Source organism: Carassius auratus, chromosome 21 (assembly GCF_003368295.1).
Source record: "Carassius auratus strain Wakin chromosome 21, ASM336829v1, whole genome shotgun sequence".
NCBI lineage: Eukaryota > Metazoa > Chordata > Actinopteri > Cypriniformes > Cyprinidae > Carassius > Carassius auratus.
In genome coordinates, this window is record NC_039263.1 from 3650933 (window position 1) to 3678448 (window position 27516).

Below are 27516 nucleotides of genomic sequence, written 5' to 3' on the forward strand. Positions count from 1 at the left end.
AAATATTTTAAAATGTTAATGTTTATCCTGTATTTACGATCTAATAAATGCAAGCTCTGTGAGCAGAAGAGACTTCTTTAAAAACATTAAACGGGAGAGAAACAGGCTTCCGAAAATGGTTCTAGGAGGCAAGCACGCTTCGCCGCACTACCTCCTCCTTCCCAGCATGCAGTTGGGGCAAGCGCAGCTCCCGGCTGAACGAGCGTAATTCACTGTCGCTCGGCTCGGCGTCAGAGAAATAGCCGTGTGTTTCAGTGTGGAGAGTGTTGTTCCCAGTGCTCTTGGGAAGGGAGGTCTCCGTCGAGTGGCTCTTCGAGCGTGACTTGCTCTGTCTAGGGAGACGCAGACGCAAGGCTGTTTGCGAGCGCTTGCTGCTCTCCGTATCCACATCGAATCCGCAAGAGCCAAGCTCTTCGGAAATGTGGCACGAGTCCATTTTGGATATGGCTGGCTGCAGCGGGTCCGGTCTGCCGTCGCTGTGGGTGTGATGATGCTGAACATGACCTGCTCTCTCTGCCTTGGCTCTAACCGCGGAGCCGATCCTTGGGAGCGAGACGGGTTTCCTGCGGCTGCGCGGCGCTCCTCTCGGCTTGCGGCCCAGCTGGGGCGTCTTCCAGGTGGACTTGATGGAGTGGTCCATCATGAGACTGAGCAGGCTCTCCTCGCCCTGCAGGAGCTGGTCTGACAGGAGGCTAACGGACGGGTGGCGCGTCTCTCCGGACAGAGACCACTGGCTCAGCATGTTATCTGCTGTGATGTGAATGGACTGAGCCAGCCAGCTGTCAAACAGAGAGCCGTCCAGCGGGAAGGATTTGGAGAAACCTGTGAACGAGATGGACATCAGACATCATGTGCTAATCACAAGCATGCATTAGATCTAGAGTTTGGATTTATCCACATTTTTACAATACCCACCATTCATAACTTCTACTAGCTCAAATTTATTTATTTTATAACAGAAATAAAATAAAAAACAGCTTGCGGCTGTCTACATTGGATGTGACAAAGTGGGAATTGAATTTTGCAAAATCACTTAAACTTTGTGTCAGTAAGTCATAAACAGAACGAGGAATACGTATACGGTCAGGGATAGGGCTGCTCGATGATGGCAAAAAATAAATATCACAATTATTTTGGTCAATATTGTAATCACGATTATTTAACCGATAATGATTGGGCCATTTTTTTTAAGAAATCCTCAATGATGAAATATATATATATATATATATATATATATAGGGAAATATAATCTTATTCAACTGAAAAACACAATGCAAAAAATGTGCTACTTGTATATGCAACTTATACTTTAATTAAAAACGAATTAAACCTCTATTTTAATCATTTTTATGCAGTAATAAACAACATGTAAACACTGCAGAAGGTTTTGCCACAAGCTCAACTGACAGGCAAGTGCACAAATATTATAAACCGTATAAATAAAAAATAAATAATAAACAACACAAATATCTCTTTAAAGTGGAAGTAAAGCAGTCAGTCAAGTTTATTATTTGGTAAACTGATTTCCACTGATTTCCTCATTTTATTTTTTCCAAATTCTTCTTTTTTTCTCCCCTCATTTTAAAAGTTCTGTCTATCTTTTTTTCCAGTTTAAATTTTTCTCAACTCCTTTTTAATAGTTAAATTAAAATTGAAATTAACATTTCTCATAAATTAAAAGCATGAAACGTACACATTTTCAAATCAAAAAGTTTAACAAAAATGACGTTTAGGGCCCTACGAAAGGTTTCTTTTTTTCCCCTCACTATATTATTTACATTTTCTATTGTTACAAAATTCTGTTTTAGCATGTCTAAATATTTGAATATTTAAACAGCTTAATTGTGCTTGCAATTCTTTTTCAATTTACTATTAAAATGAATTCATTGAAGAAATGTAGCTTTTGTGCTAAATTACACAATTCGTAGTTACCACAGCAGAATACTAGGGTAACTAATATTAGTAAAAAACTAACATAAATTAAATATAGATGATTCTTTAAAGCTATTTCCTCTTTTTTCTTTTGTTCTTGATGAACAGAAATCAAAGTAACTGGATATAAGGTTGTTTTGGGTGCTATTACTTTAACACCGATCTAACGCGCATCAAAGATAAGGTCTTATCCACCAACTTCAGGTCTTAAAGTCTCTATAATTTGTTTGGCTTCCTATAACACCAGTGTGAATGAATGTAACTTTAAAATGTAAAAAAAAAAATTCTAAATCTCATATCATGATGTTATTGTATCGTGGAATTTTGATATTGTTACATCCCTAGACTACACTAGAATTAACTTAATTGTAAAAAAACAGTGAATAACTGTTTATTATTCAGATTTTTAGAATGCATTTTAAAATACTTTTCCCCATCATCTGGTTAAAATGCATAACACTGCTGTATGCTGTGTTAAAGAGGCATGCTGATGAATAAAACAAGCACATTCATGCTCTGACAGCAGATGGCGCTGCAGAAACAGCAGAAATCCATCAATGGTAAATGGTAAATGCAACATTGTAATGCATTACTTTTAAAACTAACTTCATAGTTATCTCATCTCAGAGAGCAAGTCTTTTTTAGCAGATCTGTACATGAACACATCATTCAGTTACACACTTACCCAACTGTGTGAATAGAGATTTGTCATCTGATCTCCATTTGTCTTTCTTTTCTGGACTACACTTCCTTCTTTCTCTCACTCGATCCCTGACTCCATTGCGATGAATCTTCTCCCCTCTCCGAGTTTTGTCTATAAAACACAGAATATAAGAGAGCATGCAAAATACTTAAAATGAGCAATTAAACATCTTACAGATGTCAACTGCATTAGACTACATTTCCCTCATCGAACACCAGATGCAGATCATCCGCAGAGGACGTGCGATATATGTGCTGTGTTTATAACGCAGCTTTCTGAAGTTCGGAGTTTGAGGAAAAGATCCGCAAACACTAGATTTTAAACGGTCCACAAGAGGTTGCAAGACTTAAATCTAAACTAAACACCACTTCGTTTACTGCATTTATTGTTTATGCAAAGAACAAACCAAATGCATTTAATTTTAAATCATCCTTTAAATGTAGGATTTCATGCAAATTGATTAATTTCAATGCTACTCAGACTAAAATAGCATGCAAATCAAATCTACACAATTGTTAGTTGATGAGACTATGATTGACATTATATATACATTTTAAATTGATATATTGTAGCGCATAGTTACTAAGAAAGCACATTCCAATTATAAAATCGAGAAACATTTAATGTCGACTGATGCAGATTTCACGGTCATGAATTCTTGTGAGGGAATAATTCTGTCATCAGGAAAAAATTCTAATTTGACAATCATTGTTTGTGATATTTCAAGATGAGCACCGTCCTAGACATTACTTTTCAGATAAACCATAAGATCATCAAGGCTTTGGAGGAATGTTTGTATGTTCATCTCAACCATCATTGTATTGCATTGCATTATGTTTTGAAATTATAGAACTACATATCTTTTACAATGAAGTTTTTTTTCTCAGCCACTTAATATCATGCACCGCTTTTTACATCCCTGCAGTGAATTTGAGTGCGTGGATAGTTGCTCAGATGTGATGTCGAGAGGCTTTGGTTGTAGTATTTTTGGTTGCATATGGGAAATAATATACAGATTAACCTTCAGCTTTCTTGTTGAGGGTCGAGGACCGCTCTGATGAGGCTCGCAGGCCCGGCGGCCGCTTGCCAATCTGTGTGTTCATTTAAGGAAGACAGAATAAATATGGGTCTTAACAGCAGAAGACAGAAAGCCAGCGAGTAGAGAGAAGTGCTGACTCAGATTCAGGAATAATGAACACTGCAACCAGGGATCTGACCAAACGCAGTGTGTGAGAAACGGGTCGACCGCAATGCTGTTCATCTTTAGGAAAGTCAAATGAATGCAGAACACTCTTTTTCATTTTAAGCATTAAAAATAAGAGCAATTAGATTTGTTTGATGAACCTAGCAAAACCAACTGTATGTCATAATATCAAACCCTAACACATTATCTCACAATTTAAATAATTTCTTCAGATTCCCTGAATCTTTTCACAATATTAAGTACAGTAAATGGTTAAAGACCTCAATTCTTTGCAATCATAAGCATTGAGAAATGTAATTTTTTTTTAACAGCTTGACGATTCTCTCTGTAAGTTTGGCACAAAGATGTTGCAAAGACTGAGGCTTTGGTAGACACTTGTTTATCGTTTCGTTGTTTTACCCAATCATGATGCCCTAAACTATAACCAAATGCACCTGCCTATTGTGGACTGTTTCAAAACGGTTTAATTTGGATATTCTATTCTATTATCTACATTTTCCTGGTTTTATAAACTTTTAATATTTAATGCTACACAACAACAGCAAAACAAATCTGGTTAAAGGCTAGGAGTGACTGCAAACATCATAGACAATGTGCATGAAACCGATCAATTATTAAGTTTAATTGTTTAAAATATAAAAAAAAATTTTGAATGGTATATTTTAAACACTATTTGTGGCTAATGCTGTGAATGAACTACACTTTGGGGAATTGCCAGCTTAGATCATGTGCCATGAGTAAAAACTGGCACTGATGGAAAAGACAAAAGAAAAACACAAGAGATTGTTGCAGATCATTTCCATACCTCCAGTCAGGTTCTTCTCTAGGAGCTGAATCTGCAAGGTAAAGATCTTCTCCTGCAGGTTGCATAAAGAGTGTTTGATCTTCTCTCGCCGTGTGACCATGCAACACAAGTTTCTGACCTGAAAGAAAACACACCATTTACATTTAGAGGACAAACTGTGAACTACGGTTAGTGTGTTTCTGACTAGGGCTCTGGTGTAAAACCTGCAGAGATAATCATCACACTCCACGTGACTGACGCTGCATTCATTACATTTTAGAACTGATTATGTTCTTTCTCAATTTACATTCCATCTACAATGAGTTGCCTCATTAACCTAATCGGTGACTATAATCAATAATAGATTAATCACTTCCTGTAGATGCACACCATTTTCAGATGTCAATATTCTTGCTTGACATAAACCTTGAAAAAGAGGTTTAACATTAGAGCTGCAACAAATGATTATTTTGATAAATCGATGAATCTGACGATTATTGGTACGATTAATCGACTAGACCTAATCGTCGATTTTCACTGATTAATCACTATACTTTGATTATTCAGCATTTGCAATTAGTTAAAATACTGATTTATACATATTCTAACAAATAAAGGTAATTCAGCTTTTGAAAATCCTATTATGCAATTAGTTATTACACAATTAATTTATACAAATAAATGTATTTGGCCCAAAATGAGAGGACAGACAGAAACTCTCTCATTCGCCATTTAGTTGCTGAATGACATAATTCTGCCTGACATCTTTTATTAGTCATATGGATACGAGACAAAATAGAGTTAAGGCATGAGACGCTTAATTTTTGGATAAACTATTTTATTCAAGCACAACCTTCACAGCAAAAACTCTCTTAAAATACCTCATAGGGTTATGATAATACAGCTTTGGTCTCTGCTCTCACATATAATTTTTATTTATATAGCATATTTTATTTAAGATGAACTAGAAACAAATGTTTAATTTATAAAGTTTTATTTTGAAATGCAAGTCAATAACAATTGGTTGGAGCCAGAGCTAATGGTGAAAGTCTTTGCGCGAGGAGACCACGCCCCATTTAGTTTGTTCTGCCCACTTTTGGAATTCACGCCCCATTTTGGAGACCTCCGGTCTGCTGTTATATCTACTTGGTTTGCTCTGAAGTAGGGCTGTCAAAAAATAAATAAATTAGAATTTTGAAAATTTGTCGAATTCAAAATAAAAATCCACATTCGAATGCAAAAATGCATTATTCGAATTGTAGGTGTACGTTAAGGTGGCACTTCAGTCATTCAGTCTTTTTTTATTTATCCCCTTGGGTAAAGTAATTTGCACCATACTCCCACAGATATCACAATCATACATATAAAGCATATACAAGTTAACAATCACTGATTTTAAAATTGAATCTAATTTAAGCTGGTCAGACCAGCTGACCATCAATCAAGGCTAAAATAAGAATTAAAAATCCAATTGCTTGGGGGATGAAGGATTGTTTGGACCGGTTTTTAGTGCATCGAGGAACATTATCTTCTGCCAGATGGTAATAATTGAAAAATGCATCTGAAAGGGGATGCCTCTTATCATTCACAATGATATTAGCTTTACTCAGCACACTCGCTTTATACTCTCTATACTTGGTAACTTAGTTCCCAACATTTTGCTTGTCATTGTTATTACATTCCTCAATGATTTCTTCTGAGCCTCTGAAGCATTTCCATACCAGCAGCTCACACAGAAAGTCTATAGTGCTTTCTATAAAAGCCCCATAAAACTTCAAAAGCAATCTGCTATGGACGTTAAAAGAAATTAATTTCTTAAAGAAATACAACCTTTGTTGTATCTTCTTACTTAAAAAGTAAGTCCATACATCCCATTTAAGCTTATGATCCAAGACTATACAGAGATATTTATAATGTGTTATTACTTGTATTTGTTCCCCATTAGTTAGTGTAGAGTGGGTTATATCATTTTCTTTCATTCTAAAATCAATAACCATCTCCTTAGTTTTGGAGGCATTTAAGAGGAGATTTGATTTCTCACACCAGATCAGAAAGAAATTCAGAACAGGGCCATGCTCTTCCTCTCCACCATGTAAAAGGCTCACTATGGCAGTATCATCTGCATACTTAATAATGAATCTGTTTTTAAAAGCACTAGCACAAGAGTTTGTGTATAAAATAAATAATAGAGATCAGACACATCGCTGAGGTGATACGATCGAAGTAATCATTTTGTCCGAGATAGACCCTCCTAACTTAACCTGCTGACTTCTCCAACCATGGCGGACGGAGAGGGGAGAAGAAGCGCACGTCCGCCATGGTGGTGCCACTGCCCATGATGGCCGCAAGGCCAGCGCCACGAGGCAAGATGGACGCCAGCCCAGCACCACAGCACAAGGTGGTCGCCAGCCCCACGCCACGAGGCAAGACGGCCGCCAGCCCAGTGCCACTGCCCAAGATTGCCGCTGAGACATTTTTGGATTACTTTTCCATGCTGAACAAGATCCTAGAGATTCCCAGGAGTGTTCACGTCATAGCTGCTGAGCCAGCGCCACAGCCCAAGATAGCCACCAGCCCAGCGCCACAGCCCAAGATAGCCACCAGCCCAGCGCCACAGCACAAGATGGCCACTAACCCAGCGCCACAGCACAAGATAGCCACCAGCCCAGCGCCACAGCACAAGATAGCCACCAGCCCAGCGCCACAGCACAAGATGGCCACCAGCCCAGCGCCACAGCACAAGATGGCCACTAACCCAGCGCCATCCCCAAGATGGCCACCGGTCCAGAACCACGGCCCAAGATGGCCGCCAGCCCAGCGTCATGATGCAAGATGGACGCCAGCCCAGCACCGCAGCATGGGATGGCCGCTAGTCCAGCGCCACAGCACAAGATGTAGCCTCTAACCCAGCGCCAATACCCAAGATGGCCACCGGTCCAGAGCCACGGCCCAAGATGGCCGCCCGTCCAGAGTCATGGCCCAAGATAGCTGCTTGCCCAGCGCCTATGCACAGGATGACAGCCACAGTTGACTTTAATGAGTCGAGTCAGGTTCCAGTTGACCCTCCAGAGTCGAGTCAGGTTCCCGTTGACCCTCCAGAGTCGAGTCAGGTTCCCGTTGACCCTCCAGAGTCGAGTCAGGTTCCCGTGGACCCTCCAGAGTCGAGTCAGGTTCCCGTGGACCCTCCAGAGTAGAGTCAGGTTCCCGTTGACCTTCCAGAGTCGAGTCAGGTTCCCGTGGACCCTCCAGAGTCGAGTCAGGTTCCCGTGGACCTTCCAGAGTCGAGGCAGGTTCCCGTGGACCCTCCAGAGTAGAGGCAGGTTCCCGTGGACCCTCCAGAGTCGAGGCAGGTTCCCGTGGACCCTCCAGAGTTGAGGCAGGTTCCCGTGGACCCTCCAGAGTTGAGGCAGGTTCCCGTGGATCCTCCAGAGGCAAGTCAGGTTCCCGTTGACCTTCCAGAGTCGAGTCAGGTTCCCGTTGACCCTCCAGAGTCGAGTCAGGTTCCCGTTGACCCTCCAGAGTCGAGTCAGGTTCCAGTTGACCCTCCAGAGTCGAGTCAGGTTCCAGTTGACCCTCCAGAGTCGAGTCAGGTTCCAGTTGACCCTCCAGAGTCGAGTCAGGTTCCAGTTGACCCTCCAGAGTCGAGTCAGGTTCCAGTTGACCCTCCAGAGTCGAGTCAGGTTCCAGTTGACCCTCCAGAGTCGAGTCAGGTTCCAGTTGACCCTCCAGAGTCGAGTCAGGTTCCAGTTGACCCTCCAGAGTCGAGTTAGGTTCCAGTTGACCCTCCAGAGTTGAGTCAGGTTCCAGTTGACTTTCCAGAGTTGAGACAGGTTCCGGTTGACCCTTCAGAGTCGAGTCAGGTTCCCGTTGACCCTCCAGAGTCGAGTCAGATTCCTGTTGACCTTCCAGAGTCTAGGCAGGTGCCCGTTGACTTTCCAGAGTTGAGTCAGGTTCCCGTTGACCCACCAGAGTCAGGGTTAGTCACCGTTGACCTTCCAGAGTCAGGAAGAGAGAGAGATCCAAGTGGGGATTGATTTCCAGAGTCAAGTCAAGTCACAGATGACCCTCCAGAGTCAGGGCTAGTCACCGTTGACCTTCCAGAGTCAGGGCTAGTCACCATTGACCTTCCAGAGTCAGGGCTAGTTACTGGTGATCTTCAAGGACAGAGTCAAGTCACTGATGATCTTCAAGGACAGAGTCAAGTGAGGGGGGTATTGTATTTGAGGGTATTTGAGGGGGTAGTCACAGTGTCTGGTTTGTGTTCCATGGGTATCCACTAGATGTCCTCTTTCCCCACGGTGTCTGTCACTTCAGGAACCACATTCCCCACGTTCTCTGTCTAATCATTGCAGTCAGCTGTCACTGGTCATTAATCATTGCACTCAGTCAATTCCCCATTAGCGTTTGTCTCTCCCTGTGTATTTATACCCGGTCTGTATTAGTATGTGGCACGGAGTCCATGTTTAATTATAAAGTCCGTCTCTAGTCTTGCTCTCGTCTTGTTTCCTTGTCTGTTTATGTTATCTGGATTGATGTTTGGTTTTGACCCCTGCATGGACTGTTTATTCTTTGGATTGCCCCTAATAAATGACATACCTGCACTTGGATCTCTCTCCGTGTGTTCCTGTATTCCGGCCGTGACAATACCAGATTCATCATAATAACGAGTCATAAACACATCCACAGCTGTAAATCCTGGTTTAGTTAGAAAGGTAAGGGTCCACTGAACGTCATCTCATGAAGCACATTCAGTTATTCAGGGACAGTATTGTTTGTATGTAACGGAATAACTCACGCTCATAAAACTGTGTCTTGGTAGTAAAAAACAGTATGGTTTTGTAGCATACAGTGTCACAAACAGAACAAGTCAATCCACTAGAAAAAAAGTGAAAGATAGGCGGAAGATTGTTTATTTGAATCCTGGCGCTCTCTCGTGACGGCTCGTGGCGCTCGCTCTGACGCACCTGTAACTTAGCGATTGGCTTTTTCTTCATTTTTTTCAACATTTTCCATGTGTGTGAGTGTGTTTTATGTTGGATGTGCCTTTATCTGCATGATTACCATCTGTCTGATCGCGAATCAACATGCTATTACTGTGTAATCACAGCTATCAATGTGAACGTGTCTATGTATAGTGTGAGATTATTGTGCATCTGTGTGATTACCATCTCTATAACTGACCATCAGCACATCACCATGTGATAATTGACTATTTGAACAGAATTCATTGTAAATGTTGTAAATGCATTTCTAGCAATCTCAGGATGTTTTGTAATTGGCATACATAGTAAAACCTTTTTTATTATTCTTATTTTTATTGCTCAAATTTGCATTTTTCTAGAGCTCTAATAAATCACTTGTATAATGTCTAAGTGTCTATCTAGTGTTTTATAATTGAAAAAATATGCAGTGGTATGTTAAATTACTAAATAGTTTGTAGAAGCCTTCAATACAGTTGGTAATTTTTTTTATATTTGGGGGGTGGGGGGTCTAGACTTGGTCTTATAAAAATAGTTGCAGGAATCTCATTATTTATGGTATCGTTTTTAGATTTGAAATAGAAAGATTTAATAGATTTCTCCAGGACTGATTTCATGTATTTTAATATCAAATAAATAAAAAAAATCAGTGTAGTAAAAAATTTTTCAAGGCACTTCAGTGTCTATAACTTTTCATATTTTTGAGCATTATCAAATCTGGTTGATAAAAAAAGTAAAGCCCAAAGGGTTAAAATGATGTTTGTAACAATGAAGTAAGTCACTGTTGCAATTTTAAGTCAGTTAGGGCACTTTCAGCGGTAAATCCCGTAATGGGGGGTCTGGTTAACAGATAAAAAATAAAAATCTCCAAATATCACTTAAGTGATTGTTTTATACAAACCAAAAATGCCTACAAATCCAACAGTTTATTTGGTCTAATAGTTACATCAATTATCTAAGTTCCTTATTGATATTTCACTCGCACTGTGTCTGCTTAAGATGCTTTGGGAAAACTCATTTTTCTCTGATAACTGAAGTCTTTCAATAACGCAGTGAAAATGCTCGGCCATTGGTTCGTGCAGTAATAAAAACTAACCAATGGCTTGGCAGCGATGCAGCACGAGGCTATGGTGACGAAGCCTGTCTGAATGGGCGGGGCCATCAGGCTATACAAGCATTTCATCATTGGATCCCCAGATTCTTCTCTTTCAGCGATAACTAAACATTACACTTTTTTATTAAATATATTAAATGTTTTGTCACACATTATTTAGTTTAATTCAGAATCGTGGAAGAATTGTGAGCTCTATTCGAGACATAAAAAATAGCGTTTGTCAATCTGTAAAGAATCGTGTATCTCTAAATCAAGTTCGAAACAATCATTGAGAACATGTGAGAAAAGGGCAGCTATACTCACCCTCTCGAGATCCTGACGCAAGTGAGTGAAGAGCTTCAGACGACGATATAAAACGTCCTGCTCCTGCTGGGCCAGATTGTCCACCTCGTCTCTCTTGATGGCCACCAGTGGCTGGTTAAAGTTGGCCTTTCGTCGCAGCTTCCAGTACTGGAAGAGGAAGTCCACGTGAGCGTCTGGCAGAGAAAGGCTTTCTGCGACTTCCTTAGGGTCCACGAATCTATAAAACTCATCTTCGAGCTCTTGCAGCTTCTGCTTGCGTTGGCTGGCTTTCTCCTGTTCTGCTTGGTCCTGCTTCAAACGATCCAAATGCGTCCCCGACAGATCGGAGACAGCATGGCGTGTTTCGGGTCTGTCCACATTCCCGCTGTTTTTGGAGCGCGAGACGCTGCTGTGCTCTAGACAGTAGGATTTGAAGCGCACCTCGTCGTTCTCTGCCAGTGTGGTGCACATCTCCAGTCCGTGGTCGAACGCACAGGTCACGTGGAAGGCCATGATGCAGGACGGCATGGAGCACTGTGTAAGACACACGGCATGTTTAGAGATCTGGTAGAGGATGGTTCCCATCCTTTCTTACTTTGAAAAGAAACTACATTAAAGCTTATTCTGCTCTTTAAATGTGTGAAGTGTTCAAACGCAGCAAGTCTCTCACCTGTATACATGTGCCTGTGTGTTCACGACACAGACCACAGGACAGGGCCCAGCGGCTGGCCGGGATGTGGGACACTTTAGTAATAGGCTCCATCTTCTCAGGGCAGCCAATGCTCACCTTTGATAACATGGAAACAGCACAAGTCAGAAATCTCTTCAGCCCAGTTAACACATCATATGTGATCAGATTAGGGATGGGAACTGACATTGTCTTCTTATTTTCTTACTCAAGATTGTTGTTTGTTTTGTGTTATGTTTTTGGACTCTTGTGTAATAGGACCCCCTTGAAAACGAGATGATGCATCTCAAGGGCTTTATCCTAAATAATAAAATTTGTTGCAATGAAACGGATTGCTCCATCTTGAGACAGTCTCTTTAAAAGTACCCATTCAATATACACAGCACTTTTTTTTTTAATCAAAAAACCTCTTGAAAACAAACCAAATCATGAATAAGTCATGTAAAATGAATGAAATTGTGAAAAATGAACAAGATTTCGACCTAAGGAAACAATCTCGTAAAAGTCATAAAAAAGAACAAAACCATGAAAAAGTCATGAAAATTTAACAAAACCTTAAAAAGTCATAAAATGAATAAAACCTCAAAAACCTCAAGAAAAAAACATGAATATTATCATGAAAATGAACGAAACCTTGAAAATTTCATGAAAATGAATAAATATTTTAGAGGTCATGAAAATGAACCAAATAGCCAAAAGGCATTAAAAAATAAAAAAGGTCATGAAAATGGAATAAAATCTCAAAAAACTCTTTAAAAAAACTAATGAAAGTGAAATTGCGAAAAGTCATGAAAATAAACCAAATCTTGGAAAAGTCAAGAAAATTTAACAAAACCTCAAAAAGTCATAAAAATCAAGTCAAGTTGGTCGCAATAATATATATATATATATAAAACGGGCGCACCCTTAATATGATTATTTTTGTTATCTGCAGGAAGCGCAAAAAACAGCCTTTGTGTTTTTATAGAGCTTTTTATAGAGATATTTCGGCATGGGATTGTGGGTACTCTTGTTCAACTGCACGTTGTAACATCTTACCGATTTAAACCTACCTAAATTCCTATTCTGAAACAGCGTGTGACAACAAAAATACATTTTGTGCTTTATTGCAAAATAACAAAGCACATATTAAGGTCTCATATTGCATGAGCATATTTAAGATTTATTAAGTATTAATAAACTGACAATATGCTAGGAATAGGCATGCCAGTTAGACAACTACTTAATAGTGAGAATTGTTGCTTTAAAAATAAAAAAAAAGTATTACCCAAACAATAAATAAAATGTAAACTATTACTAAAATGTAGTTGCATTGGGTAACATTGTATTATGTGATTTTACTGGTTAAATCTAAACAGAAGAAAAGGTACCTAGTTAACTAAGACACTTATGATCTAAAGCAGAGTCTACAATTGGGAAAATAAGTGCCACTTCTGCATCTTGAGCGGTGTCTTAGTTTCAAATTCAATTCTCTAAAAACAGGCGAGTCTCACGAAGCCTGTCAAGGAGTTACTGTACAATATTTCTCCTGATTCTCCCAAAAGTGTTAAAGATGAAATGTGATCGCTTCAGTTTATTCATCAGCCCTTTACATGATTTCTGTGAGTCTTTTCACTTGCTTTTGTGGCTCTCTACATCACTGTCATTCTGTCATTGTCACTGCCTCACTCTTTAGCTTTTCTAAACGTTAATGGAAAAATCATTTTGACCAGGATTTTTTAATTCCCTCTTCGAATCCCCTTCTTCCTGTCAATTCTGCTTTTGTCCTCCATTGACTGAAATATTCGCCAGCTTCCTGCACGTGAAATTGAGCGCTCCTTTACAAAGACATCTTGCCCTCCACCTGATTGAACAAGTTCAAATTTCCATCTGAAAAGCTTTCCGTTCAATCATCCGCCGAGAAATAAAGAGAACGGAGGAAATATTTCAATAAGAACTAGTCCATTATTGCATGCTAATTACAAGTTTCATGTCAAAGGCAAAGCGCCTTGCAGATGAATAAGTGTGAATGAGTTCTGTAGCTTTTAGGGAATGATTTCCTTCATGCTTTTACTGCATCTTCTATCAATCAAAATGAATTTCAATTCAACTATGTCCGAACAAATAATCAAAATCAATATTGGAAATAATAACCAATGAACTTCATTTTGTGTGTGTGTGTGTGTGTGTGTGTGTGTGTGTGTGTGTGTGTGTGTGTGTGTGTGTGTGTATATGATATATATATATACACACACACACACACACACACACGTATATACACACACACAGGTCATATAATTAGAATATCATCAAAAAGTTTATTTATTTCACTAATTCCATTCAAAAAGTAATACTTGTATATTATATTCATTCATTACACACAGACTGATATATTTCAAATGTTTATTTCTTTTAATTTTGATGATTATAAATGACAACTAAGGAAAATCCCAAATTCAGTATCTCAGAAAATTAGAATATTGTGAAAAGGTTAAATATTGAAGACACCTGGCGTCACACTCTAATCAGCTAATTAACTCAAAATACCTGAAAGCCTTTAAATGGTCTCTCAGTCTAGTTCTGTAGGATACACAATCATGGGGAAGACTGCTGACTTGACAGTTGTCCAAAAGACGACCACTGACACCTTGCACAAGGAGGGCAAGACACAAAAGATCATTGCAAAAGAGGCTGGCTGTTCACAGAGCTCTGTGTCCAAGCACATTAATAGAGAGGCGAAGGGAAGGAAAAGATGTGGTAGAAAAAAAGTGTACAAGCAATAGGGATAACCGCCCCCTGGAGAGGATTGTGAAACAAAACCATTAAAAAATGTGGGGGAGATTCACAAAGTGGACTGCAGCTGGAGTCAGTGCTTCAAGAATCACTACACACAGACGTATGCAAGACATGGGTTTCAGCTTCGCATTCGTTGTGTCAAGACACTCTTGAACAACAGACAGCGTCAGAAGCGTCTCGCTTCAAAAAGCACTGGACTGCTGCTGAGTGGTTCAAAGTTATGTTCTCTGATGAAAGTAAATAAGCATTTCCTTTGGAAATCAGGGTCCCAGAGTCTGGAGGAAGAGAGGAGAGGCACAATCCACGTTGCTTGAGGTCCAGTGTAAAGTTTCCACAGTCAGTGATGGTTTGGGGTGCCATGTCATCTGCTGGTGTTGGTCCACTGTGTTTTCTGAGGTCCAAGGTCAACACAGCCGTATACCAGGAAGTTTTAGAGCACTTCATGCTTCCTGCTGCTGACCAACTTTATGGAGATGCAGATTTCATTTTCCAACAGGACTTGGCACCTGCACACAGTGCCAAAGCTTCTAGTACCTGGTTTAAAGACTTCAGGCTTAAAGTAATTCAGGCAAAAGGACCCGCAAGTATTGAGTGCTTTACATGCTCATACTTTTCATTTTCATACTTTTCAGTTGGCCAAGATATCTAAAAATCCTTTCTTTGAACTAATCTTAAGTTATTGAATGAATTTGGGATATATTATATATATATATATATATATATATATATATATATATATATATATATATATATATATATATATATATATATATATATATATATACACACACACACACACACACACACACACACACACACACATACATACACACAGCAAAAAATTGTGTTACTGCAGAACTTTCTGTTTTTCCTTATAATTTATAATTCAGTGATTCAAAATAAGAGACTGAAATCAAAGCCAGACATTAACACTATACACAAGGGCTGGGAAAGTTGTTCACAGCGGGCTGCGTTTAGATTAATCTTGCATCATTAAAGCATTCTAAGCTGAGCTGAAATTACATGACTCCGCTGGACACAAAGAACAGAAGAGTCTGACTTTAGATTTGTGAAACTATACTACATGAAACATATTCAAATTAAACAGCAGACAGACTGAATGAGATGCAGATTCGCTCTCTGCCAGCAGATGGCGCTTATGGAACAGCAGCGATATGCTTATAAATGCTACTTTAAGTAAGGATTAATTGACGACGGGCAAAAAAAAAAATAATTTGAGAGAAAAACGTGAGGTGACAAAAAAAAGTTTTGTTACATAACACATTATACAATTTGATTTGGGAGAGAAAGTAAATAAATTAATACTTTTGTTTAGCAAGGATGCTTTAAATTTATCAAAAGTGAGCATAAAGACATGCATAATGTAACAAAAGATTTACATTCCAAATGCTTTTCTGATGAACTTTCTATTCATCGAAGAAACCTGAAGAAAATTCTACTCTGCTGTTTTGGACATAATAATAATAATAATAATAATAACAATAATAATAATAATAATACTAAATGTTTTTGAGCAGCAAATCAGAATATTAGAATGATTTCTGAAGGATTATGTGACTGGAGTAATGATGCAAAAAATCCAGCTTTGAAATTGCAGGAATAAATTACATTTTAAAATGCATTCAAATAGAAAATGGTTATTTTAACAAATAAAAAAATAATTTTAAAATGTTACCGTTTTTACTGTACTTTGGATCAAATAAATGCAGGCTTGGTGAGCAGAAGAGACATCTTTCGAAAACATTAAAAATCTTACTGTTCAAAACCGTATGACTGGTAGTGTAATTACAAAGGTTTTAGGAAAAATATTAGGGAAAGCAAATGCAAAAGAGCTTGTTATCACGCTGTCAACAGTCTACAGCACAAACATGCATGCAGTCCTTTTAAATGTGCATCTCATCACACATTAGAGCAGGTGCATGCATCTCAAATGCAAGCTATTAACAGCCAGCATTTACATATGATTACAACTGATTAATTTAATGTGCACGCTGCCATCTCATGTAAAAAAATAAAATAATTATAATTATAATAAATTTAAAAGTGAGCCAAAAAGCTTTTCAGAAACAATTTTCAGCCATTGTCTCTTTAGTCCGAAACAGAATAATTTTCGAAAGCTGATATTTTGGTGCAATCCTAAAACTGAACACTTATATCTGCCGTTCCCAGACTGACTCCTTCAAATACCTCAGGGATCCATAAGGCACAGCTGACGTGGACCCACTTGGTTCCGCTGCGTGTGGGTTTCAGAGCTCCTCCTCTCCTGGGACAGAGCAGACATTTGGGCTGCACTCCGAGGGCACAGGTTCGGCACAACCAGTTACCCTGCGGCACCTTCAAGATCCCGTAACACGCCTGCAGGAGGAACAAACACATGCTTTCTGTCAACACAACCAATAACCTCCACAAATCACAACTGTTACATAATCAGAAGGATCCGTTTCTGCTGTCTCTGGACCTACGAGCAATTCACGGTCCAGGAAATAATTCACTGTGAACAAACGACTGATCTCAGCCGCTGCTTCAGTGTCTATTTCATCTCTTAAGGATTAAAGATTATATACCTGATGCACACAAACGTTGCATTTGTCGCAGAAGACCATCTCATTGCCGTCCTCGCCGTCAGGTGAGCGGCACACGTCACAAACCACGTCCTCGTCGTATTCGATGCCCAGACCCTCCTCGGTCTCGATGGCCTGCTTCATTTTCTGCTGACACCGGTTCTCCAGCTCCACCACGACCTGCTCCATGGTCAGCTCGTCCAGCTCTGGAAGTGCTGAGACACACAAAGGAAACAGCCTGGTATTTGTGGGTTTCTGATACTACAGTAGGGTCCTATGATTTCTGCGATGAAACCATAATGATGAAAATGACATTTACTGTATAAATGCATGACATTTTCAGCATCTGCCGTCTCAAAAAATAAGGAGATAAATACATGAACAATATCTACTAGCTCTGAGAGTCACTTTTGACCCTTTTGAGAAAAACTACCATCATATCACATACACATATACAAAACTCTTCCCACCAACTCGTCAAAATAAGAGTTTGGTTTAACTTGAAGAAATTGTGACAGAAATATATTAATACTGTACAGTAGAAAGTATATCTAGCTACTACTGCTACTACTAATGAAATTATTATTAAAACTGCTGTTTTAAAGAAATAAAATCACACACATTTTCTTAAGTGTAAAAAATTTTAGAAGTAAAGCACTTTATTTGCCAAAAAAGGGGGTGTTTAATTTAACATTTTATTTAATTTAAGTGTTAAATTTTTTGTGCCATCATTTGATTTCCAAAAAAAAAAAAACTTAAAAATTAAATAATTTCACAAATTAAAATAATATGGAAAACACAGAATTTTGCTAAATAACTGAATTTGAGAAGAAAAAAGTATTTAATTGGGCTACAAAAAAAATAGATTTTTGGTCAACTATTGATAAATTACTGTTAACTTGTATAAGTTTAATGATTTCAATAATTAGATATGCTTTTGATTAATACAATTTAATTTAACCATTAAAACAGAGTCCAGAAAATTTAAAATGGGAAAAAAAGAAATTAACTAAAAAAAAAAAAGAAAATACAAACATAAAAACTAATTTTAAATATTAATAAAAAACTATAATGGTATCTCAATGATACAAAAATAACACAAATAGCGCAACAAAAAACAAAATTACAACTTCAACTCTATTTTTGGCCTGTTTGCTATAAACTTAAAGAAACATGGGTCAGATCTTACCTAGTTGTCTAAATTCAGCATTAACCAGTTCAAGCCAGGTCACATCCAGATCATCAAGATTGTAACAACTCAACGACTCCGTGAGACCATGTGACTCTCCGAAGCCAAACTCTGACTGACCCCTGGCTTGGATCGGTGAAAAGAATGGGATTCGATTGACCTCCGGAAGCATCCTGGGGAAAAAAAAATGCATACTTGAATGAGCACAAAACTCATTCTTCATGCATCAAGTATTCAAAGGAATGTTTCAGATTCAAGTAAAGCTCTATGGACAGGATTTGTCGCATAATGTTGATAGCCAGAGGAAACCATTGTAACTATGTAATTATGATTGGTCAATGCACGCTGAAATCAGTCATGTTCTCTGATTAGACGGTTATTTCCTCAATTCATGTAACCGGTTGAAGATGAAAGTCATTAGTGAAACCGATATTAAAATATTGAAACCGATATTGAAACCGATATTGAAACCGATATTGAAGCACAAATGCAACGTTGCCCACTGTGGTTTCGGAGAGCATTTCAGACTTTATTGATACCTGCATTTAGTGCTGTCCATTTATGATTGGATCACCAGAGACTGAATACTGAAATAAATGATGCACAGCAATACTTTCATCAATAATTCTGAATTCATTTATTTCGTATGGAATTCAGTGCATATTCAATACACAACCTCACTTACTGACACGCAGCTGCTGCTAAAGCAAAGGCACATGTGAGTAGTTCACTAATTATTAAAAATGAACAAATACAATCAGTTCCTATATCAAAAATGTATACTTAAAGCATTAAAGCAGGTATTACTTTGGAAAATGAAATGGTATTGAGAATCTGTTACCTGTTAGAACTAAATGAATGATAATCAAGTTTGTTTTATAATGGAAGTACATTGAAAGCTTGAAAATAGCCATATAATAAAACCAGTCGCAATTGTTTGTTTGTTTTCTTGATACAGATGCAGTGGGAACCTTCACATTTTATTTGCAGATTAAACATTTACTGATGGGCTAAAGCAAAAGAGCTGTAAAAATGCTAAAACCTTTTAGAGCTCCTTGTATGTAAGTTTTCATAATCCATTTGAAAATATGCATTACATTAATTAATAAATCTGTATCTACAAAATTTAATTGCACATCATTTATTTTCTTGAGCGTCTATTCTTGTATAAGCAAGAGCTGCGCACTTCACAGAGACATTTGTGACCCTGGTCCCCAAAACAAGTCATATCGGTCAATTTTTTTTAAATTGAGATGCACCTGTAAGCTGAATAAACTGGCTTTCCATTGATGTGTGGTTTGTTCGGGGGACAATATTTGTCTGAGATACAACTATTTGAAAATCTGGAATCTGAGGGTGCAAAAAAATCTAAATATTGAGTAAATCATCTTTAAAGTCGTACAAATGAAGTTCTTAGCAATGCATATTACTAATCAAAAATTAAGTTTTGATATATTTAATGTAGGATATTTACAAATATCTTCACGGAAGATGATATTTACTTAATATCTTAATGATTTTTGGCAAAAAAAGAAATATCTATAATTTTGACCCATACAATGTATTGTTACCTATTGCTACAAATATACCCCAGAGACTTAAAGGGGGGGTGAAATGCTATTTCATGCATACTGAGTTTTTTACACTGTTAAAGAGTTGGATTCCCATGCTAAACATGGACAAAGTTTCAAAAATTAAGTTGTACGTTTGAAGGAGTATTTTTGTTCCAAAAATACCTCTTCCAGTTTGTCACAAGTTTCGGAAAGTTTTTTTCGAGTATGGCTCTGTGTGACGTTAGATGGAGCGGAATTTCCTTATATGGGTCCTGAGGCACTTCTGCCGGAAGAGAGCGCTCCCGTATAGCAGAGCACTGAGAGCACAACAGACTTCACTGATCAGAGCGAGAGCATCACGAAATGTCACAACAGAAGTGTGTTTTTGGTTGCCAGGGCAAGACAACCCTGCACAGATTACCAAAAAAAAACAGCATTAAGGGACCAGTGGATGGAGTTTATTTTTACAGAGCATCAACGGAGTTGTGCGAGTGTTTGTGTTTGTTCCCTGCATTTCGAAGATGCTTGTTTTACAAACAAGGCCCAGTTTGACTCTGGATTTGAACATCGTTTATTTCTTAAGGATAATGCAGTCCCAACGAAAAAGGGTCACGATCGTGTGTTGGAACCGCATGCGGTGAGTAAAACTGCTTCAAATATCTCTGTGTTGTTAACTTAGCTATCTGCGCGTAAGCACATCAAGTAAACAACATGCGATGTTGTCATCAAACTGCACTTTCCACATGTACAGCTTAAAAAAAAAAAAAAAAAAGACGACATAAAGTGGAACTTAGTCATTTTCCAAAACCGCTAAGCAAATATATACAGTTTCAGTACATACCACATAGAGACGTCGTTGCTGATGCTGCTCTTGTTAAATTTCAGCCTCTGGATCTGATTCTGGATCATAAATATACGCTGAATCTGACTGTTAGCCATGGTTTGTTTTGGATGATGTTTTTTTTCCTCACGGTAATGTCACAGCTTCCAAACGCTCTCAACGCAAAAGCCTACTGGCGCTCTTGATTCTTTAGCTCCGCCCACACGTCACGCCTCCAGCCGCTCGTGTTTTTCCGAAAAAAATCGGCACAGACTATCTTTCTCTTATGAATATAATAAAACTAAAGACTTTTTGGAGTTATGAAGGATGCAGTACTACTCTATAGGTACTCAAGATTAACAGGATATTGAGTGAAAATGAGCATTTCAACCCCCCTTTAAGACTGCTTCTGTGCTGCATGGACACATAATATGGTGCAACACTGTATGCAAATTAATTCTGACATCTAAAAAAAATGATTTTTTTTTCTAACTTCATTTCTCTGGATCAATCATCAGTCTAGACCATGCCTGTAGTTTACTGAGTGACTCTCACCTGACTCCAGGTTCAGGGATGGCTTCCACATTAGCTGGCACCTGAACACCCTTCTCCCATTCCTGCCTCCAGGGGTCGGAGAGGAAGTAAAACTCCTCTGGGCTCAGTTGAGCTGAATCAGGCAACTTCATGGCTGTAATAAAATCGGTCCGAAACACCTGAAAGAACAGAACATTGGAAACATTCAACAAGAATCAATCCCTTCTCGCTCTAGTGACATTTTCACTGGCGCCGAGACAAGAATTCAATATTTTGCCATGTTTTAGAAAGCAATGTTTGTGCCAGAAAGCACAAAAACGAAACCCTCAAATATGTATGAACATGTAATATGAAATATTAAGATGTCATCACAGAAGACAATCATACAAACAACTGCTTTTAAAAATTAAATTGAAAAACATTAAAGTTTTTTGAGTGGGTGGCTTGCCAAGAAAAAAAACGCAGGGTGTTACGTGAATTCATCCAGTGGTGTGTGAAATGTGGTTTTAAATCAGACACGTATGTAATATCTAGACATCTGAAGTATTGGGGGTAATGCAAACGGATTACTTTTTATCGTAATTGTTTTAATGATACATTATCAAGTATGCATGAGTTCATGCAAAAACAAACAAAAACACGACGTTAAATCATTGACTGTGTGATGAAGCCTAGTAGAATGCAGATTGAATGCTGTATTTCAAGTTACGAAATAGCCCTGCATGGGTTTTGTTTTTTATATGATATAATATAGTAAGATACAGAAATCGCAAACAAGCTAGAGTGCTGTTTTCCCGAATATCAGCATGTGAACGCAACCACAAATATTTTATTGATTTCATACAACAAACATCGAGTCGATGTCGAGCGAGTTACATTTTAGACACAATAGAGTCTGTTTTTATTGTTTCACCAGGTGAAAATAGTTCCAAAGCCGGATCAGTTTCATTGTTTTTGAATGAATCATTTGAGTCAGTGATTCAATGATCCATTCATAAAGAAAGTCACTTGCTTCACAAAATAAACATATATTGAGATTTCATTATTTTTTCCTAAATATTGCACACCCCTACCATCCACCCAGTTCATTAATACATATTTTTTATTTCTTCAAAAAATGCTGACATGAATGAGAGAATCTGATGTTTACTGATGAAGCCGTATCTCTCACCTCAGACGGTCTCTTCTGCTCATGGCGTATCCATGTGCTGCTGGTCCCTGTGTTCTTTGAGGACCGTGACAAGGTGGTCACATGACCTGCAAGAGAGCCAACACCAAATGAGAATTTACTCGTCCTCTTTCTTCCAAACCTCGATGACTTATTAATGGGTTTGAAATTGAAGCAAATGACAAGAGCACAATTTTAATATAAATACACGTAAGATATTCCTAGATAAACATCTGAAGGTATAATTTCCACTTAAGGGCAAAGTTGAAAACTGTTTCTGCACTAAATTGTTTTTCTCAAATGGGGTCTCTGAAAAAGAGTTTTTTTGTTTTTTGAGTGCAAACAGCAAGTTCTCACTATTTACTACTTTGCTATATTTGATCTTGATCTGTAAAGAGGTCATGCAGTGTTTGTTGATCACTCACTGTCGGTGGTGTCCGAGTCGTTGCTACTGGTGGAGTATTTCCTCCTCTTCGTCTCACTCTCCATCTGTCAACAAAGAAGGGATGAGCAACTATCAGACTCTGAAAAGATGGCAGAAAAGCCTGCTTGAAAGCTCAATATGCTTGAAACACCTCCATTGCATATTTTTGTTGCATCACATTAAAAGTGTTTATTGCTAAAATGTGTTCATGTATATATATATATTCAGTTTATGTATATACAACATGTGCTTCTTAAAATTAATAGTTATTATTAAAATATATCACAATATTTAGTTTGTTTCAATTTTAGCAGTAAACCTCTGTTGTGCGGCACTTTTTTCTACAAGATACAATTTTTGTTAAATTTGAATTTATTTACATAAAAAAACTAAATCTGTTTAATAAGTTTTATGCATTTATTTAATTACTACAGTGTTTTGATAAGATTGTATTAAATTATAACAAGAAAAAATCTGAACATAAAACCGACAACAGAATTTCTTGGGGGGGGGTATTAATATGGTCATAATGTTGTCAAAATCAATGTTAATAAGGTGTTAAAGTTTTATGAATTTTATTAATCCGACATGCCTTTTGATTAATGCAATTTAATTAAACCAATATAATAGAATCTAAAAAAAAATAATGGGGACAAAAAACAACAACGTATTTCTCGGGCCCCTAAAATCTAAATCTATTTCACAGATCCATTACTTTTTTTTTAATGATTACATTTAGTCATTTAGCAGACACTTTTATCCAAAGCGACTTACTGATGAGGACAATGGAAGCAATCAAAAACGAATTGAATTACAAATCTAGTTTTTACTACTTTGCCATTTTGGGGTATGGACAGTAGTTGAGCAAAAAAAAAAAAAAAATCCTAATTTATAGACGTTTAGCATAAAGCATTTTCTCAAATAAAATGCGTCAAATGAAGAGGCACAGTAGATGAACATATTCAGTGTTTCTGATTCTCTCGTCGTCCAGGTCTGTCAGATAAACACTGACAGTGAACATCAGGAGCGCATGCATCCTTCACAAACACTGAAGCTGCAGCACTAAACACCACGGCTCTACTCACTGTGTTATGGGTGATGGGAACAGGCAGAGCTTCATTCATGAATAACCCCCTCACACCAGAAACACACACTGTGACCATGTGACCGCCTCACCTCCTCCTCCACCAATCACACGCCAGATGACAAACACACCGCTCCACTGGGATTCAATATAGTACAATTATACTGTTTGTGCTTCAAATTCAGATATAAAACATGCATTTTACAATGGACTTAGCAAAACTGCCCTGCATTTTATGCATGTATAGTATAATATACCATATAGTTCTAGAAAACTTAGTACAGTATTGGGTAATTTGTTTATATTACTATAGTTTTTATATTACTAATATAAATAATTAATTCAAACAATTTAATATAGTATGGTTCAAAAACACTATAGTATGTATTCATGTGGGAGTGCTATGTTTGATCTACATACAGCACTTGAGAGCACTGCATGACAACAAAGCACATGCACACATCCCGTTCAATGGTAAACTAGATTAGTAACAGTTACATCGACGAAAAGAAACATGCTTTCCCGTCCCTCGAGCGCAGCCACGCCTCCTCCGCGTGACGTCACGCCCCAGTGTGCCGTGAGCAGCAGCAGACTGTAGGGGGCGTGGCAGATGACCTGCAGGGTGTTTGTGAATCTGAAGCATGCTAGGCCAGCATTCAGTGCTCAGAACTTAGCATGTCACTAAAAAAACCACTGATTTGAGTTTAAACAAACGATCCGGTTTCAGGCTCAGCGCACTGCACTTTCAAAACAACTTAACCAGTCGCAGAGTAAAAGCTCCCACCAAAGAACTAACGTTACAGTTGCACAGAAGAGTTTATCACTAGATCAAAAACAGACAGGTCTGCAATCGCATCAGCCTCTGTAGAACTTGTCAGAATTCAGCCTAACTTGATAGGATTACCAAAAACACATTCTGAGAAGATGGCACGCGGGTTTTTCCGCTTTACCTTATATGCAGTTTGCACTAGAGGGATGTCCTCGATGCACCGAGATCAGGGGATCATCTGAGGCCAGGCACATGTAGACGAATTTCCCCTCCACAGACAGAAATAAAAGTTACTGTCGGCGGATTGAATCCACAGCAGCGCCCATCCGACGACGACTTCGTGAAATCGCTGTTCAACACCACACACTTATTTATTCGTCATCCCCAAAATTGTGTTTTTATTTTTCAGTTTTTCCTCAGAATCCTGCAAAGTGAAGCGCAATAACGTGACAATCCATCGCGAAAGCGTTTACGAATTGCGACGCGCGTTTAAATTTCATTTCTGTCCGCTTTGGCGTTCCATATTCCTGCGTAAACACGAGCGGCTGAGGAGAGGCGTCTCTCGAGCGAAAGCAACATAACAAGCTCACACTTATAACTCTTTTGGCGCCATATTAATGACGTACCAAAAAATTTCCGTTAGCAGCGATTGAAGAAAACTCCGTTATTCCTCGGAAGCGTCACGGACGGCGGAGAAACACGCGGCGCGTAACCTGTCAAGTTTGAAAACGTCCATCAAGAAGCGAGCATGAAGAAGAAAGTCTTCTTCTCTCCCCAAATGAGTGAACGGGGCGGTTCGCAGAAATAATCCGAGGGGGGAGCCACGGACGAACACGAAGAGGAAACGCTGTTCATGACAGCTTCAGCTGCACCTTTTTTTTTTCTCGCTCAACCGAGCAACTTTGTAGCACCTAATGTTTACAACACGAACACGTGCAGAGTTCTCACGAGGGAACATTATGCGAAGTCACGTGTGATTCAGACAAAACAATAACTGTGCCTCAGCTGAAGAGGAGGAATGAGTGCTGGCCCCAAAACATTCACAGACACACAAATATCAACATATTCAAGTGGCATTTGATTAAACAAATCTCACTTTTCGAGCACGATGTGAAACAGCAGATCTAGTTATTCTCTCTACTGTGGTTCTAACTTCTCAAACACCAGCCATGATATATTTCTATTGACATAAACAACATTTGTAATTTGTGATATGCATAATAACAAGCAATCACCATGAGCAAGAGGTTAATTCTACATTGTCATTCAGTGTAACACTGCTTATTCTGACCTGTACATATTACAATATATAAAAGAATAAGTAAGCATATTGCATTTTATTGGGTTTTAAATTAGTCAAAAAAAATCTTACTGACAATTTAGCAAAACCTAGCTAGGATAGTAAGACATTTAAAAAACAAATGGAAAATAAGAACAAGTTAGTATTTTGGGGGAAAGTAATTATATATATATATTTTTTTTTAAATGTCATAAATAGATTTTGTTGTAAATATAAATCAGGGGAAATATATTTATTTTTTTGCTCAGGAAAAACAAAAATACAACTTTTTAATTTTTTATTTATTTTATTATTATTATTATTATTATTTGAGGGGGGGGGGGCATTTAAAACAGTATTGTTTTATGATTAAGCCCTTTTTCGAATTTCACCTGTACACACAAAAAGTTAAAATAATTAATAATTAATAATTTTTTTTAAGGAGTTTTTTCTGCTCACGAAGACTGAAAATAAAACAGCATTGTGATGTATATTTTTACAATTTGTGTGAATATATAGAAAGAGGTTTACTGCTACAATCTGTGAATATATAGGAAAAATATATAATTTATTCCTGTGATGCACAGCTGTATTTTCAGCATCATTACTCCAGTCTTCAGAGTCACATGATCTTCAGAAATCATTCTAATATACTGATTTTCTGCTCAGTTGCATTATTAATATTGCCATTTCTATTGACATAAGATTATTATAATGATAAGCAAGGTGTCAACACTTGTTTCATTTCAACTCTGCACCCTTTAAACAATAAGGACAATATATTGTCATATTAATAGTGATGGTTAGAAATAAACCTGAGTCATTGGTTTGCATCTCTGCTCTTGATGCTTTGAAGTGTTTGAGTGATGTAGCAAACAGAACCGCTTCCTCGATTATAACGGTATGACTCATATTAGACTATTATGGATGTTGTAAATGATCTTTCTCTTGAGAACCACAATCTTGCAGCTGAAGCACATTTGTGTTTCAAATTATAGCGTTCGTCTGACCAAGCACACGACTCGTCAGATTTCCCCCCAGTCATAAAACATGCCATTATTTGCCATAGCAATCCGTTTTCTTGTGAAAAAGGGGCTAAGAACGGTAGAACTATCACACAAATGATTATAATTATGTGGCATGCATATGAAGCAACATGCAAACACAAGAATACATATTTTTATATTAAACAATTACTTCATGAAGCATGTGGAAAGGAGATTCTAAGAGGTTAGGGGAAACATTTTTTGTGCACATGAAAAAAAAATCTATTGTGTGAGGGATAGATGCACAGTGTTGTTTGAAAAGGCATGTTTCTAAAAAAAAAAAAAAAAACTACAAAAAAAAAAAAAAACGTTCTTGTGACACCGATTTAATTTTTGTACCATAGGCCTACTGATATAAAAATACAAAGAGAAATCAAATATATATAAATGCTAGTTAAACATTGCATTACATAAATCCTTTTAAAATACCAACAATCAAAATAAAACACTGGCTAAAAAGATGTCACGTGACCATTAACCAATCATGTGCTTATCAATAAAAAGTTACTGTATTTGGATTACAAGCATTTTAAATTTAACATAATCCAATTACAAAGAATTCAGATAAAATGTAATCAGTTTGTAAACGATGACAGCGTTGTATTTT

At 37.9% G+C, this 27516-nt stretch overlaps 1 protein-coding gene across 3 annotated transcripts; it reads right to left on the reverse strand.

The window, feature by feature from the left end:
• LOC113038241 (protein Jade-1-like) lies at positions 1 to 25574 on the reverse strand. 3 transcript variants are annotated; one of them, XM_026195520.1, is made up of 13 exons: positions 24766 to 25567; positions 22733 to 22796; positions 22311 to 22396; positions 21161 to 21318; positions 18233 to 18405; positions 17047 to 17258; positions 16670 to 16837; positions 11669 to 11785; positions 11387 to 11532; positions 11020 to 11344; positions 4645 to 4762; positions 2618 to 2746; positions 1 to 822 (listed from the first exon to the last, which is right to left on the reverse strand). In XM_026195520.1, the coding sequence occupies exons 2-13, from the start codon at positions 22794 to 22796 to the stop codon at positions 122 to 124; spliced, it is 2397 nt and encodes a 798-aa protein (XP_026051305.1). In that variant the 5' UTR covers positions 24766 to 25567; the 3' UTR covers positions 1 to 121. The 3 variants fall into 3 exon arrangements, with proteins under 3 accessions (XP_026051305.1, XP_026051303.1, XP_026051306.1); XM_026195518.1 differs by having other exon boundaries at positions 11020 to 11532; positions 24766 to 25570; XM_026195521.1 differs by lacking the exon at positions 2618 to 2746 and having other exon boundaries at positions 11020 to 11532; positions 24766 to 25574.
• Positions 25575 to 27516: the final 1942 nt, after the last annotated feature.

Coding starts and splice junctions, on each gene's coding strand:
- LOC113038241 (XM_026195518.1), bottom strand. CDS start 22,796: ATGGAGAGTGAGACGAAGAGGAGGAAATACTCCACCAGTAGCAACGAC. Junction 21,319..22,310: donor AGCAGAAGAGACCGTCTGAG/GTGAGAGATACG, acceptor CTGTTCTTTCAG/GTGTTTCGGACCGATTTTAT. Junction 2,747..4,644: donor AGAGAAGAACCTGACTGGAG/GTATGGAAATGA, acceptor TGTGTTTTATAG/ACAAAACTCGGAGAGGGGAG.